At 39.9% G+C, this 14,674-nt stretch overlaps 1 protein-coding gene across 3 annotated transcripts in view; it reads left to right on the plus strand.

Moving 5' to 3' along the window:
* Positions 1-14,674, plus strand: part of LOC106525721 (histone deacetylase 4) — a 122,311-nt gene that overhangs the window by 53,648 nt on the left and 53,989 nt on the right. For all 3 annotated transcript variants that reach the window (XM_014020046.1, XM_014020049.1, XM_014020047.1), the window contains 3 exons: positions 8,111-8,424; positions 11,277-11,427; positions 14,049-14,172. In XM_014020046.1, coding sequence (XP_013875500.1) covers positions 8,111-8,424; positions 11,277-11,427; positions 14,049-14,172 — 589 coding nt within the window. The remainder of the gene's footprint in view (positions 1-8,110; positions 8,425-11,276; positions 11,428-14,048; positions 14,173-14,674) is intronic.

Raw genomic sequence — 14,674 nt, forward strand, 5'->3', positions numbered from 1 at the left:
GAATTAATTATCTGATGAACGTGACACGTTCTTGCTCTGTAAATAAAGCAAAGCCACTTCCTCGTAACAGAGCCCGACAGAGGAGGGAGGGGCGGGGAGGCTGTTGCCGTACAGCGCTTCAAGAGCTGTCCTGCGTCTGACCTCAAAGTGCACGAGCGACCAACTTCAGCGTTGGCTGCTATTTTGAAGCTGAAATCGCTTTCGGTGTGAACGCAGCATAAGACTTGAAATGAGGAAAATATTTCCAGGGTAATAAGATTAATAATCAAACCCATTCTGCTGTTGCTTAGTATATCATCTCAAAACAAGATGAAAAATACTCTTTGGTTGGGTATAAGTGTACGATTTGGTTAGATGGACACGTTTTGCAGAGTACCTCTGYGTGGAAAATAAATTCATAACMTCTGTTCATCTAGAAAGAACTCTAGCTACYTCATTAAACCATGAAAACCTTTTTCACTCTGCCTCGAAAAAACATCGAAATTGGGAATCATTGGGAACCGTRGAATMSAAATGAGGAACCGGAATCGTTCAAATTCAAATGATGCCCAAYCCTAGTGACATATTGCTCTACAGATACGCTTCCTTATCCCAAAGGTGAGCAATAATAGTTGTTGACTGGACATCCACAACTATTTACCATTTGGCGTCAGCCTGATTCAATATGGTCGCCACAGTCAACAGAAAAATGCSCATACCTGAGTCTGTTCTGCACAAATTGACCTAAAACCAGGTGTGGTAGTGAGCTGAGATCCATCCCCAACACATTCTGAGCCCCAACAGATCCATCTTGTTTATAAAAATCTGCCATTAACCATTTGCATTCATTTTAGTTTGTCTGTTAGCAAAATAYCTCCTGAACCACTGGATGAAATTTAAAGAAACCAACGATTAAATAACAACTGGATGCACGTCTACAACCGATTAACTTTCTGAGTCAGTCCARTTAACCTTGGCTGTCACAACCAACTAATTTCAAAGAACAAAGTCAGACTCATAAATCAGTCAGTTTTACAGATATTGCACTAAATTTTGTTGTGGTAGTAGCTGAGAGTCGTTCATATCGCRTTCACTAATGGTTGCATGAGCTTGTGCATGGTGCTTTTGTAAAAGTTGGATCTAAATAGGAAGAACTCTGTRATTTTCTCAACACCAGAGCTTAGTCTAAGGCTCTGGGGTGAAGAGGGGTGTGATATGCATTAAAAAAAGCTCTCATTCCACCACTTGCTTGACTAAAATCACCGTGTGAAAATATTCACAGAACTTTTTTTTTTCATTTCAATGGATAAAAGCGCATCGCTGCGACGTATTGTGCTCTAGCTTACAACAGGCCACAAGGCCACACGTTTCTGTACGTTAGAAGGAAGCGCCGATGAGCCGTCAGTGTTGAGGAGACACCTGAATACATTCAGTGGTTTTATTTGTTTAGGAAATGGCAGGCAAATTCCATGTCAGGAATTTGAAAACCGCACAGGCGAAAGCCAGATTGTGTTGTTAAAATCAGGAGAAGGTGACAATCTGTGAGGGTGAGGGTTTTTCTTAAGATCAACGCTGTTTCGGTGGAGGGAGGGAGCAGAAAGGCCGAGGAGACGGAGTGAAAGGGAGTGCTCTCTGTTTGACAGAGACGCTGGTTTCCAGGAAAAGCTGCAGAATAAACAGGCTGAGACGGCCCCGTGATGTCACCGCTGGGCAAGCGAGGGGACGAGGGGAGGGGAGAGAGCGGAGCGGAGGGAGACACCCATCAGGTTTAAAGCAAGAGGAGGGGGATGAGCGGCGAGCCAAAAGTGACAGAGAGCGTGAGGAGCCGTCAGATGAGCAGGAGAGGCAGCACGCTGTCATTCCCTTTAACAGACTGAAGGAGGACCAAGAGGAGGAGGAGGAGGAGGAGGAGGAGGGGTTGCATCAATAAGGAGGAGAGGACGAAGAGAGGAGGCTGATGGGTAACGGCAGTGATTTTTTTTCCCTCTCCCTCCCCTGTAGCTCCCTGCTTTTATCCGGCAAGCAATTAGTGCTGCCGGTGTGACAGAGATGCCAAACGAGGTGTGTTTTGTGGATTTGCATGCGTCACCGTCAATGAGCGTATGCTAGGCTGCGATTTTAAATTTTTTTTTTTTTGGGACCCAGTGAGTGTGTAGAAGAACATTTTGTCCAGGGGAAAGAGAGTTTGTGCGGATGAGTTATGGATTTGCATTAGCTCGGGAATGGAGCCGCGGCGCTTTGACAAGTGCGGATTTTCAAAATTTCCACACTCGCATCTCTTCTGGAGTCATCCTCCTTTGCTTTTTTTTTTCTTTTTAAATAGAATTCTTCCAATGTTATAAATAATTTATTGTGTTCTTCTTCTCAAAATCTTTTATTTTTTAAATAAAATAATAGTTTTAGACAAGACAAAAACAGAACTTTTCATACAGACTTTAAGTTTCTTTCTGAGAGAGTTAGGCTTTAATTAACTTTATTAATTAACTTCACTAAAATAAATTCTAACTAAAAGCCTGGCGTTCTTTGAAAGAATGCATGTCRCCCACCACTGTTCATGCAGGAGTTTTAGACCGAGATCAAGAAGAAGTTGTGGCTGTTTTGATCAAACCTCACACTACTCTCAGCTACTACCTCATCATGTCAAACTGACCAAGACCCCGTTTACACAACGCTGTTTTTAAGCTCATTTTGTTGTTTTTCAGCCGGCAGTGATCTGATTCCAGTTGTCAGACTGGAAGTTTTTTTCAAACTCTCTGCATCGTTTCACAGGCAAACACAGTTTAAGTGAAGGGGAAGTGTTCGTACGGTTGCAGCCAATCAACAGTTCTGTTTCRGTTCTTCACATGTGCGAGTCGCTCAACAACAGTAACAATGGCAGATAGCAGAGAGCCGTTTGTGCTGCTCGTTTGATTCCATTTACTTCTGATTCAGAATGTATATGTGCTACACCTTCTCCATCAGGAGACACGTTTTTTTGTGTTAGTGTTTTCACCATTTAGGRTGCACAGGCCAGTTGTTGAAATACAAAAATCACAGCGCCGCCTAGTGACCTGGCAAGAAAACGACAACTTTTGCTGTCTCGTCTTAGCAGTGATTGCGATCACGGCTTTCCAGTGTAAACGTTCACTATTTCACAAAGAGCCTTGGGAAATCTTTAATATTTTCAGGAGGTTTGTTGGTGTGTAAACTGTTTAGAGGMTTCTGAGACAAATGAACAGTCTGGAAATGGGCACAACACTTTGTCGTCTTCATTTTTGGTTGGCGTAAAGTAACGTCCAACCTCGCCTTGTCTCGCAGTGGAGCCTTAGCCGACGCACCGAGGAGGCAAAGAGCAGGGAAACGAGACATCTCGTGACTCAGAAATGTGAAAACTCCTCTCCTCCAGGCTGAAACAGATAGACTACTCCTCGCTGGGTCAACACAGACTACAGGGCTCTACTGACTCGTGTTGTTGTCATCCCCCGTCTTTAAGCAGACGTTGCATAGTATTGCACTCTTCTCCCCTGGTGATAAACACACAGGGAGTCGTGGTGGCGAGGTGTTTCACCTGCTGCCCTACAGGAAACTTGCACTATTTAGGCCATGTTCAGTTCGTTCATTTTGACAGAAAACATCTCTTTTAAATGCTTTGTTAAAACGGTTTTGAGGATTCTCCATTCAAATTTGCGAGTTGGCGCATTCTTCTCCTGCTAGGCTTCGCTGGTGGTGTTTCGTTTGCCAATTTAATAACGCAAAGTTCCAAGCAAGTGTCTCTAACTCTCGCTAGGCTCTTTGTAAACATGTCGGCAAATTGCTGGCCTGTCGGCTCCTGTTTATTCAGATTTATATGGAGGAAGCAGCTTGATTGGTGGGCTTCCTGTGCAGAGGTTTGAAGCACAAGGTCTGCCCCTCACACGGTCAATGCAGTCGTTGTCAAACCCTCTTAGGTGTCAGACAGCTAACAGATTGTTATGGAAAAGTTGCCATAATGGTTTTGGCCTGTTTCTGTGTGTGGGTTGGTTTGACTATAGCATTATAATATTTCTTGCCTCACTGGGTGAATTTGATCGACATTGATCAAAAAGGAATCATTGATTGTTCATCTATCACTTCATGTCTGCTGTAAACCCACATTCATAGCTAAGAAGCCTTAGCAGCCACAAAAATGGCAATAATGATAATAATAATAATAATGATGGTATTTTAGTCATGTCTGTGTTAACTGATCAGTTCGAGATCTGTTTTCCAAACTTTACCATTAGCTAATGGAGTCAACTATGTTCATCTGCTAGCAAAATATTTTGTGAACCATTGGAGGGATTTTAATGAAATTCTCATTTGGTTAATTATTGAATGCGCATCTACAACTGAWGAACCTTTTGGAGGATATCCAGTTTAAGATGACAGCTAATCGATATTAGTTAACACAGCATTTGCTATAACTGTCAACGTAGCACAAATTGAGCTAAAATTTGGGAACACATATCCTAAGTGCTACACATTTTGCAACATGTTTGCTTTAAACTTTGGCATTAAATGTAAAAATATTTAACACTGTCTGTTTGTTCAGTGATTACTTTCTGGGAGTTTCACTGAATTAAATAAAATTTGCTAACTCATTCACACTGGACATCAGCTTGATTCAAGATGGCCTCCGCCACTAATCAACCCCAGCCAACACCCAAATGTTTAAAAGTCCTTCAGTTTTACAGATATTGAGGTAAGCTTGGGTTTAGGTGGTGGGTAATAGTCATTCCTTCAAGGAATGTTAGACCTTTTTTGCCATTGCTGCAGATTTTGTAGAGCAGCAGTATTTATTTCCATCAGAAGACATTCTTATCATCTAATATCAAAGGTTGAGCTCCTGGGACTGGTGTGATTTTGACCATCTTTAGATATTAGGAAATAACAAGCTAGATAAATAAATGTCTACCGACTTTATAGATATCAACATTTTCTTGGAATTGTTGATCAAATAACCAGTCGATGCTGCTTAGTCTGCTTGTTGCGCCTGAAAGGGATTTATCATTAGGTTTATTCTGATTATTTGATTTATTACTCTGATATGCTTGTCTTTATGACTTTAGATTAGCAACCATACCCCATTTAGAAGCAGAGCTTAAAATAAAACCTTGTGATTGATGTTACGTGTTTGTTCTTTTGTAACTATTTCGCAACAGCATTTTAAAAAAAGAAAGCAGAGACCTTGGTAATCAAAATTTCAAAGTTTTGAATCTCTTTTTGGTGTTTTTCTAGGAGGTTTTCTCAAAAATTAAACAATCTTTAAAAAATGGATTTATTTCCATTCAGCTTCCTAACTTTGCAATTAAAACACACATCAGTGTCTTTCACTGGAATATGGGTTTTGTTTGTTTGTCTTGCTCTCAAATCAAAATGTACTTTTCTCAAAAGGGGTTTCTGAGGCCTAGAAATGTGCTGCTCAACACGGCTCAGCCACATGATGCTGGTGTAAAACAGATTTGAAATGTCCCAAAATCGATTTTTAAAGGTAAAAACATAAAGCAAATCCGGTGGCTGTCAGCCTCCATTTTATAAGTGTGTGGGACGTCCTGACGTCACATGGAGCTGGTTCTGGAACGTATGAATGTGCAGAAAGCACCAAAACAAAGAGGAAACTATAGAACTGGAGGAAAGAGATTCAGTCGGCCCTGTCTTCAATGAATGCAAACATTTGGGCTCATTTAGCTTTTACTGAATGAGTCTGAGTTTGATGTGAGCTTCACTGTGTGCAGTGTTTGCAAAATGAAGATGAAGCACTTTGGGAACAGGACAAATGGGCTCACATTATCAGGTTTGAATGAAAAGTCGATTTTGAATCGAATCGTGGTCCCAAAAATCAGATTGAATCGAATGGTGAGAGAGTAAAAGATTCCCACCCCCACACTAAAGGTAGGGCAACACTAAAAGCTAAATGTAGCAAAACTTGAGCTAAAAGTAGCAAAACGCTTACTTGAAGCTAAACACAACAGAACAGTGGCTGAAAAGTATAAGCATAAGTAGATAATAGGTACTGTATGTTAAAGTAGATTTAAAATAAAATGTGTTTGGAGGAACAGAAAAAGTTTTAAAAGGCTAAAGCTAAATATTCCAGAAAGTATAAAAGTTACAAAAACCAAAGTCACAGCAACCAACTGTTCAATGAAACAATGTTTTCAATTAAGTGTAAGAAAAAAAGAAGAAAAAAGTACGCAGAAGTAATAAATAAAAACAGAAATAACAAAAATGCTGAAACAGAATTCATAAGGTTATGATCTGAAGGATCAGGTAACGATAATCTGTTTTCCTCATGTTTGATCAAGAATGATCCAAGCTTCCTAAAGGAGATGCAAAACCAACAGACCTTTTCCCATCATTTACGAATGTCAGATAATAAAACCCGTTGATGGCCCTGAATGATTTATGAGAATCACAATTCTGATGTGAATCGATTTTTTGGTGCACCCCTACTTTAGTGTTTAGTTAACTTTCTGTTACTTTTAGCTATGAGCTAATCTTTTGCTGCATTTACCCACTATGTGCTTTTTAGCTAGTCTTGCTACTTTTATCTTTAAGTTAGCCTTTTTATACATTTAGTTTTTAACTGACTTAATGCAGCTTTTGTCAAGTACTCTGCTGTTTATATCCAGTGTTTTGCTACTTTTAGATTTTTGGTAATCTTTTACTACTTTTAGCTTTAAGCCAGCCTTTGATACTTTTAACTTATAGTTAGGCTTTTAACTTCTACCTTTAACTAGTGTTTTAGCTACTTTTATTTTGAGCTAGTCTTCTGCTACTTTAAACTTTTAGATGTCCTGTTGCTACTTTGAGCTAGTCGTTCATTACTTTACATTTAAGCTGTCTATTTGCTACTTTGAGTCAAGCTTTTTATGATTTTAGGAAGCTTTTTGCTCTTCTTTAGCAAATTTCAGCAAAGGTCTTAAGCATTCAGTGTTCACTCTGTGTTTTTTGTTGAAAGTGTAGTTTAAAATACTCTAAATTGATTTGGACCACCCCTTCAACAAGTCAGTACGGTTTAGTACATATGACATCAGTATGTACGGCCCCCACCTGCTGTACCTGTATGTAACAGGTAAAAGTATTTGTAGAGTAGGGCTGAACAATGAGTRAAAGATTTTTCATCATCATTATATCAGTATCACAAAGAATATCAATAGATCAGACGCAAAGTGCAGAACGTCCAGCCATACATCCATTATCTATCCAAAATGTTTCTAAATATTTAAGCGGGGAAAAATATATTCATCTTTTTTGACAATGTTTTCTTCATTGTCATTTTGTACACAATGAAGAAAAGTGATTACACCAAATATCCCGTGAAAATTATCACAGTCTGTCCCTGATTTTAAATTCAGTGTTCATGTTTTATTCTGTTTTATTTTAAAACATGAATTTCTTTGTCGGTCCTGCTCGTCTGTCTCTTCGTCACATCTGGTCTGTGTTCATAATCAGCACACCTGTTCCTTGTGTCTCCTCACCTCGCTTCATATTTATAGTCGCAGGATTCCATTGTTCAGCTGTCAGCTCGTTTGTGTTTTTTGCCTTTTTCGTTTTTGAGTTGCAAAGTAAAAGATTGTCTTCATCATAAGTCATCTCTTGAGTCTATTGGGTCCTCGAGACATCGCCTGATGTGTTTCGCATTAACAATGGTTGTTATTCTGGTTGAAAACATTACTAACAAAAAAACTTACTTTTTAAATTTTTTCGAAAGCGCGAGCTGATATTTGTTTATGTTGAAGTGAGCCATAAAAGCTTTCTGCAGTTGTAGGGCCAGATGGAAATAACAAAAAAGACTGGGATGTCTGTTTTTAAGCCCCTGAGTGTTGCAAAACATAAGGTTAAAAATGAAAAAGAAAGGGTAAACTGGGATTTGACCAAAGTCTGGAAGAGTTTGARCCTCTTCTTTTTTTATATTGAACCTTTTGATTCACAGCTGCCCTTAAAGCTTTGTGTTCAGCCCAGGTCTTAAACCCTGTGATGAAAAGCACCACGCTGTAACTCCTGCAAATGTCACCAGATAGTAATATTTTCCTTCTATGTCATACCTCTTAATCCACTGCTGCCTGTCACAATAAAAGCATTCAAATTGACAAACCATAACTCTGTCCCTACYGTCCTCTCCCTGTCCCTGCAGTGGACATCAACTCAGCGCTGCCCCTGCGTCTGCCTCCAGCTGCCATCCCCATGGATCTACGCGTGGACCATAACCAGCAGCAACAGGTGTCCTCGCTGTCCCCGCCCGGCCAGCTTTCGCCGGGCTCGCTCGGGGGGACGGGCGGCGGCGGCGGCGTGGCGGCGGCCTCCGTGCGCGAGCAGCAGCTGCAGCAGGAGCTGCTGGCCCTGAAGCAGAAGCAGCAGATCCAGCGGCAGATCCTCATCGCCGAGTTCCAGCGGCAGCACGAGCAGCTGTCCCGCCAGCATGAGGCCCAGCTCCAGGAGCACATTAAGGTACATCATTTCCAATTAGCATTATTTATACCAGGCTATTAATGAGGCTTTTCGTCTGAGCGGAGGGAAAACAAGGCTGGATTAAGTTTTCAGCACAGTTCGCCGCCGCGTAMAAATATACAACTGAAGTTCACGCGGAAGCTCTAGCGCTAGAATTTCAAGGCGGATCCACATCTTGGCTTTTTAAATCTCTTCCAAAGCAAGCAAAGACAGCTCTTAATTTAGTCTGCCACAGGATTCTTCAATAACAGACTAAACTCAGCAGCCACATCAGCTTTAAAAGGCTTCACTCTGAGGAAAGTGGGAGCAGAGAACAGGAAGGCACTTTAGCTTCATTTCCTTTAACTGCACGGATGGATGAGAGCAATATACGGATGCGTTTGGCTTCAGAAAGTGAGTGAAAAATGAACGCGGTTGAACTGCCGGCAGGTTACATAACTAAGGCTTTTGTGCACATGACTTTTTTACTTTAAATATTTGTACGCTCACACATAAAACTTCGGAATTGAAAATCAACTTTCAAGGAGCTTTTAAGGATGAATAAATGCGGATTTCCTTCGATTTCCCAACGTCTCGTTTTTATTATTTTTTCTGTTTTCTGTCTCTTTCCTTGTTGTTTTCTGTTGCTGCTCAGTTCTTTCTTCCTTTCTGATACTTCTTTTCTGTTTTTAGGGAAAAAAACTTATTGTCTTAATCTCTTTGTATTCTTTTTCCATTGTTGTCTTTTTTTTTGGTTATCTTTCACCATATCTTGCCACTTGTTCATTCGATAATCCATTTTTCCTTTATACGATTTCTAGCTTGCTAACAAATTTATAGCCCTTTTGGTCAAAGCTTGAAAATAAACCAACTGTTAGACGCTGTGCTGTCTCTTAGAGCATGTGTTGTGAAGGACACTTCGCTACTTTCAAATCAGATGTTAGCTTAGCATCATTTCATCATTTTGAATTGGATTGAAATGCGAGTGGGAGTTTCTTGGGTGTGGGCGTACGTTGAGTAAAGGGGAGTTGGGTAGAGGTGCAACAATTCAGATCACTATGAATATTAGTCCTAACTTGAGGAAGGAAGGTGCGAGCCACACCAAATTTTAAATCAGTAAGTCAAATTTACATCTTTACAATAATTTTATCATTACTTCATCTTTTAACTTCTCTCAAAAGTCCATCCAACCAGTCATGGCTTACCCAAATTATGCCCAAACAGACCCCCTTCTCTTGRAACGTCCTCAGTGTACAAAGTTGCCCGATGTCAAAATGGCTGCAGAGCACAGCTAAAACACGTATTAACGCAAAATTTTGACTATAAACATTTGCATTTGTATCCCTAAAAAGGTCGATAAATGGTAGCTCCGCCATGTTGTTCTGACAACACGCTCAGGCCAAGGCCAAAGCTCAGGACTAATCTTGGCCTAATGCTGTCTGAAGGGTCTTCTGGCCTGTTGTGGGGCTGCAGGACCACTCAGAAGGGAACCAGTGACGCACATCTTGAGCATGGAGGCCCAACCTCAATCAGCCTCATTCACAGCCCTTGTGTACACACAGAAACACACACACACCAAATTGCTATTAAAACATACACATTCTTAAATTTCAGCAAACAGACCGTCTTGCCCAGTTTGGTTCCACATTAGGGCCAGAACTTCACAGTTGAGTTCATGCAAACATTTCGGATCTCTGCCTTTTCTTGCTCTGAAACGTCTTCAGTTTGTACTGTAGCTCTAAAGGGTAAAAAGTAAACTGTGTGTGTACATCTCTGGTCTCCTGAGCCACAGGGGTTTTAGAGGTGTGTGTGTCTGTGTGTATGTGGGTGGGGAGGTTACTTTGGGCCTTACCACCCACTCAAACCCYTTTCCCCAACCTTGGTTTAAAGGCTGAAAAAAAAAAAGGATTGAAGGCTGGAAATGGTCCAGAGAGCTCCTCCTCTCAGCCACAGGCTCGTTTGATTTCCCTCACTGTAAACACAAACCCGTGTCCCTTCTGCAGTGTGTCTGTTTACCGTATTTAAAACATGCTGATGAGAGGAAAACCGGTCAAATATTGCCATTAAAATATGCAGTGAGGGAGGTGATATGATGCTGGGAGGAGCACAGATTCCTTAACACATGATAGAAAAGGCATTAAGTTGCTCAGGCTGGTTCTTCAGGCATTGTACAGAAAACATGTTTCAGTGGGCAGTTCTATCATTTAATTGGTATTTATCACAAGAATCTCCGCTTCATTTAAAGACCCTTCAGTGCTGACGAGAAGGGGTTTGCAGACACATTTTGGCTTTCATGCTGATTTTATTTKTGACCTTTAGGTTGCAGGACAAGCTGTCAGTCCACAGAGGGGATTTTATCTTTGTGAAAATAAAACATCTTTTTACATTTAAAGCATTTAACAGATGTTCGTCTGATTTTATTTTTGTAGAGGAAGTAAGCAGATGGGATTATGTGTTTAGCTAAAGCCACATTTTCAGTTGAGTTGCTTGTATTTGTTTAAAGGCTAAAGCTTCTGGCTTCAGTCTTTTCTTAAGGAATTGAAAAGATTTGAGTTTATGGCTTTGAACAGCTGTAAGAGTATTTTGCTTGRTGACTCAGGAGGAGCAGGAGTGGAATGAAAATATGTCTCTTTTTAAAAGCAAGATGCTCGTGAAAGCTTCAAATGTGAAGTAAAGCGTGTTGTAAGCTATCATTTTCATTTGAAATGTCTTGAAATTTTCAAATTTCCCTGTTATTGTAGAAGTTGAGAAGGCCGCATAACAATTTGGGGGCACATCCGGGATTTAAACCTTCATTTTGCCTGAAGGGTTGGAATTTTTATTCTTTTTTTATTTTGTTTAAACCAACATGATTTTTATATGTCTCTGTGCAGCAACAACAGGAGCTTCTGGCTCTGAAGCACCAGCAGGAGCTGCTGGAGCACCAGAGGAAGATGGAGAACCACCGTCTGGAGCAGGAGCTGGAGAAACAGCAGAGGGAGCAGAAGCTGCTACTGCTCAAGAACAAAGAGCGGGGGCAAGAAAGTAAGTCATTGCAAAAAAAAGATGTCGTCAGATCAGGCAAGTTTGTTCTGCAACGTGTCTGACGAAAGAACCGGAAATGAAAGTGAGCTGTTTAAAATATATTTTGAATTTATTTGTTTACTTTTAAAAGGTGCACTGATTGCTTAGCAGGTAACCAACTGAAATTTAACTTGGTGTGCTTGACGGATGACTGGCACTCAGACATGTGTTCTTTTCATCCTCCTGGTTTATGAACGTATTGTTGCTAAGCAGCTAATTTACGTGACCAAAATAATATATTTTGTATTTGTACATGAGTGAGGAAAAAAAGTTGTCTGTTTATATTATCTCTAAGGTGTTTAAAAAAGTATATATATTCAGTAAAAAGCCAATTTTGCGTTTATACCAWCTGATTCACAACAGTGCAGTGAACRTGTAGATATAAGGCATTAAATATGCAACGTACGGTTGGTTCAAAGATAGAGGACCAAATGCAAAAACCTCAATGATAACGTCCCCTATTGGTGGGCATGTCTGAGTATTTCTCTGTGTTGCACAAGCAGGCCTAAGTTGYCCCATGTAATGTCACATCTATAGTCCTTTTCAGTTTTGGGCTGCTACAGAATATTAATAAAAAAATAATGGGGAAAAAAAGTAACTTTTTCATTAAGGTTCCATGCTCTGCTGGATGTACAGAAAAAGCCATGTTGGACCATTAGAAAACACAGATTTTTACAAAGACAAGTTTACTTCTTATCTGACTGCTGAAGAAAATATAAGCTAAAGGGTTGCTTTAGATCCTTTCTGTAAATAATTTATAATCGGGACAAATTTAAAGATGAATTTTATTTATTTTTAATTTATCTACTACTATGATGGTTTTATTTGTCTTGAATACAGTTAGAGCAAAGTGAAGGAATAATTAAATAATCTAACCTAAAATTTTTGATGTTTTTTTCCTCCCAAATATGGGATACCACTAGTTTATAATAAAAAAGTTAATAAGCATTTCTCAATTTATCCAGTGTCATTTCTATGTTTCAGTGTTTCAATTTAAAAAAAGGTAAAAATAGAATTTGTAATTGTCTTCTAAAAGAGACTTACAGTAAATTTTTAAGCTGAATTTTATTTTTTGTTGAGTATAAAGGGTTTAGTTCCAATAATGGAAAAACAAAGATCTGTTCCTTTTTGTTTATAAGAAAAAAAATACTGYAAATGCTTTATTATGAACTCAAAGTTATAATAAAAAATATGTGTGTGCCATCATTTATAGTTGCTAAAGAGAAGCAGAAAACCTCTGCAGGTCAGAGGTTTGCAGAAATCCGAACYGGTCTCCAGAAAATATCCTGGGTGCATCTCTGACAAACATTAGCTGATGTTTACTCTCTGAGCAGCAGCAAACGCAGGATTAGAAGCTGTTGGCGGGATTTCAGTGAAAGGTTTGACACCTCTCATTACAGATTCCGTCTTTAAACCAGAAAATAAGGAAAACAAACTGAACAAGACACTTTTCCAGCTTTAATAGCTCTGTAAATAGTTTTCCATGTCATCCAGGCAGCCGGCAACTTGGTCTCATTTACTCGACTTATTCAGGACTCTTCATTCAAATGGCTCAGAGGTTGAAAGAACTGCTGTGTGTGTGTGTGTGTGCGTGCGCGCTTGTGTGTGTCTGTTTCCATTTCGCTCGGAGAACCTGTATATTTGCCGTGGTGAACGAGCTGTATTAGCCCGGTGGCCTTGGCGGGGGCCGGCCCGAGTTATTACYGCTGCCCTCTGGACGTCTCTCAACAGTTCATTGAAAGCAAGTGGACAGGAGTCTTTGAGAGCCGTTTACACACTTTATGGAAAACGGTTACGGATCGAGCCTGCGTCCGTGCGAGTGCTTGTGCGCGCGGCAGCGAGGGAATTGAAGCGTCTGCTCTCACACGAGGGCAGTTTGGTGGTCCACTCCCCTGACGTTGAATCGCTCAACATTTTTTTGAGTGTATTTTTACTGCACTTCTGTTTTAATCCTTTTGAAATCCTAAAATGTTTTTTAAACCTTGTTGAGAATGCTTGAGTTCATCGATTAAAAAATTGTTTAACTAATAYAACTAGATGGATTTTCTGCCAGCTGGCTAATCAATAAATGGATGCTGTTTAAATTGTAGGATAGACATGTCTCCTGATGATGGTGCTCATCGGGCTGAGAGGGAAAATACCTTTTTTTGTGCAAAAATCGCTCAAATCTTTTCAAGACATCTTTGTTTGGATAATTATATTGAGTCGATTTAATGAAGTCCATGAGAAACCTTTCTTAAAGCAGCTAAAGGAAAATTGGTATGTTATGTAGTTATAAATTGGTGCTGAGTTATGGTCACTTGAGGTTTAGTGTTGACTGAACAGATTGGAAAAGGGTTTGTTTTAAATTAGAAACTGCGTGAGGAGAAATCATACTGTAAATGTGATTACCAAGTTGAAATCTTACTTGTAAATATTCTAAAGGCACTTGAATCATTAACTGAGAACACATGTGGCAGCTTTAATGTAACCTGCTCCATGTTTTCTTACCCCAAACTCAGTTGGTTGGCAGGCTGTTGTTTTAATCATGGCTTCAAACAGGATTTCCTTGAATAACCCTCTGGCTGATGTTTCTCCACCAGGTGCGGTGGCCAGCACCGAGGTGAAGATGCGCCTGCAGGAGTTTGTCCTGAACAAGAAGAAAGCCCTCGCCCAGCGGAGCCTCAACCAGGGAGGCCTCCCGAACGATGCTCCGTACTGGTATCGGTAAGAAACAGTTCCATCTAAAAGAGACAGAAGCCTGGAAAAACAATTAGCAAGGACTGTGTCCTGAAGAGTGGTGCTGATGGGATTTTTACATCATCTTATGGATAAATTACAAACAGTTTTTGTTCCCTGTTGTGGAGCGAAGAGGGGAATTGGAAAAACCTGTTTGTCGGTTTTGTTGTTCATCTTCATGGCTGCAAAGAGAGATCAACCGATATACAGGTTTTTGAAGGCCAATACCAAYACWGATTATTTTAACATTACAATAACAGCTGATTTTTTTTTTTCAGATTTTTGAAGTCTCAACATTAACAAAAAAGAAACATTTATTAACTGAGCCTTGTCTGGTGTAGGCTGAGTGAAGTGYTGCCACACAGGATTGAAYTTTTCAGCCATTTCTTTAAAAAAAACATATTCAAGATTTTTTTAATCTAGTGCTACATATTAGTTAGTTAGTTAGTTAGTTAGTTAGTTAGTTAGTTAGTTAGTTAGTTAGTTAGTT

This window comes from Austrofundulus limnaeus, unplaced genomic scaffold (assembly GCF_001266775.1).
Source record: "Austrofundulus limnaeus strain Quisiro unplaced genomic scaffold, Austrofundulus_limnaeus-1.0 Scaffold238, whole genome shotgun sequence".
Classification (NCBI taxonomy): Eukaryota; Metazoa; Chordata; class Actinopteri; order Cyprinodontiformes; family Rivulidae; genus Austrofundulus; species Austrofundulus limnaeus.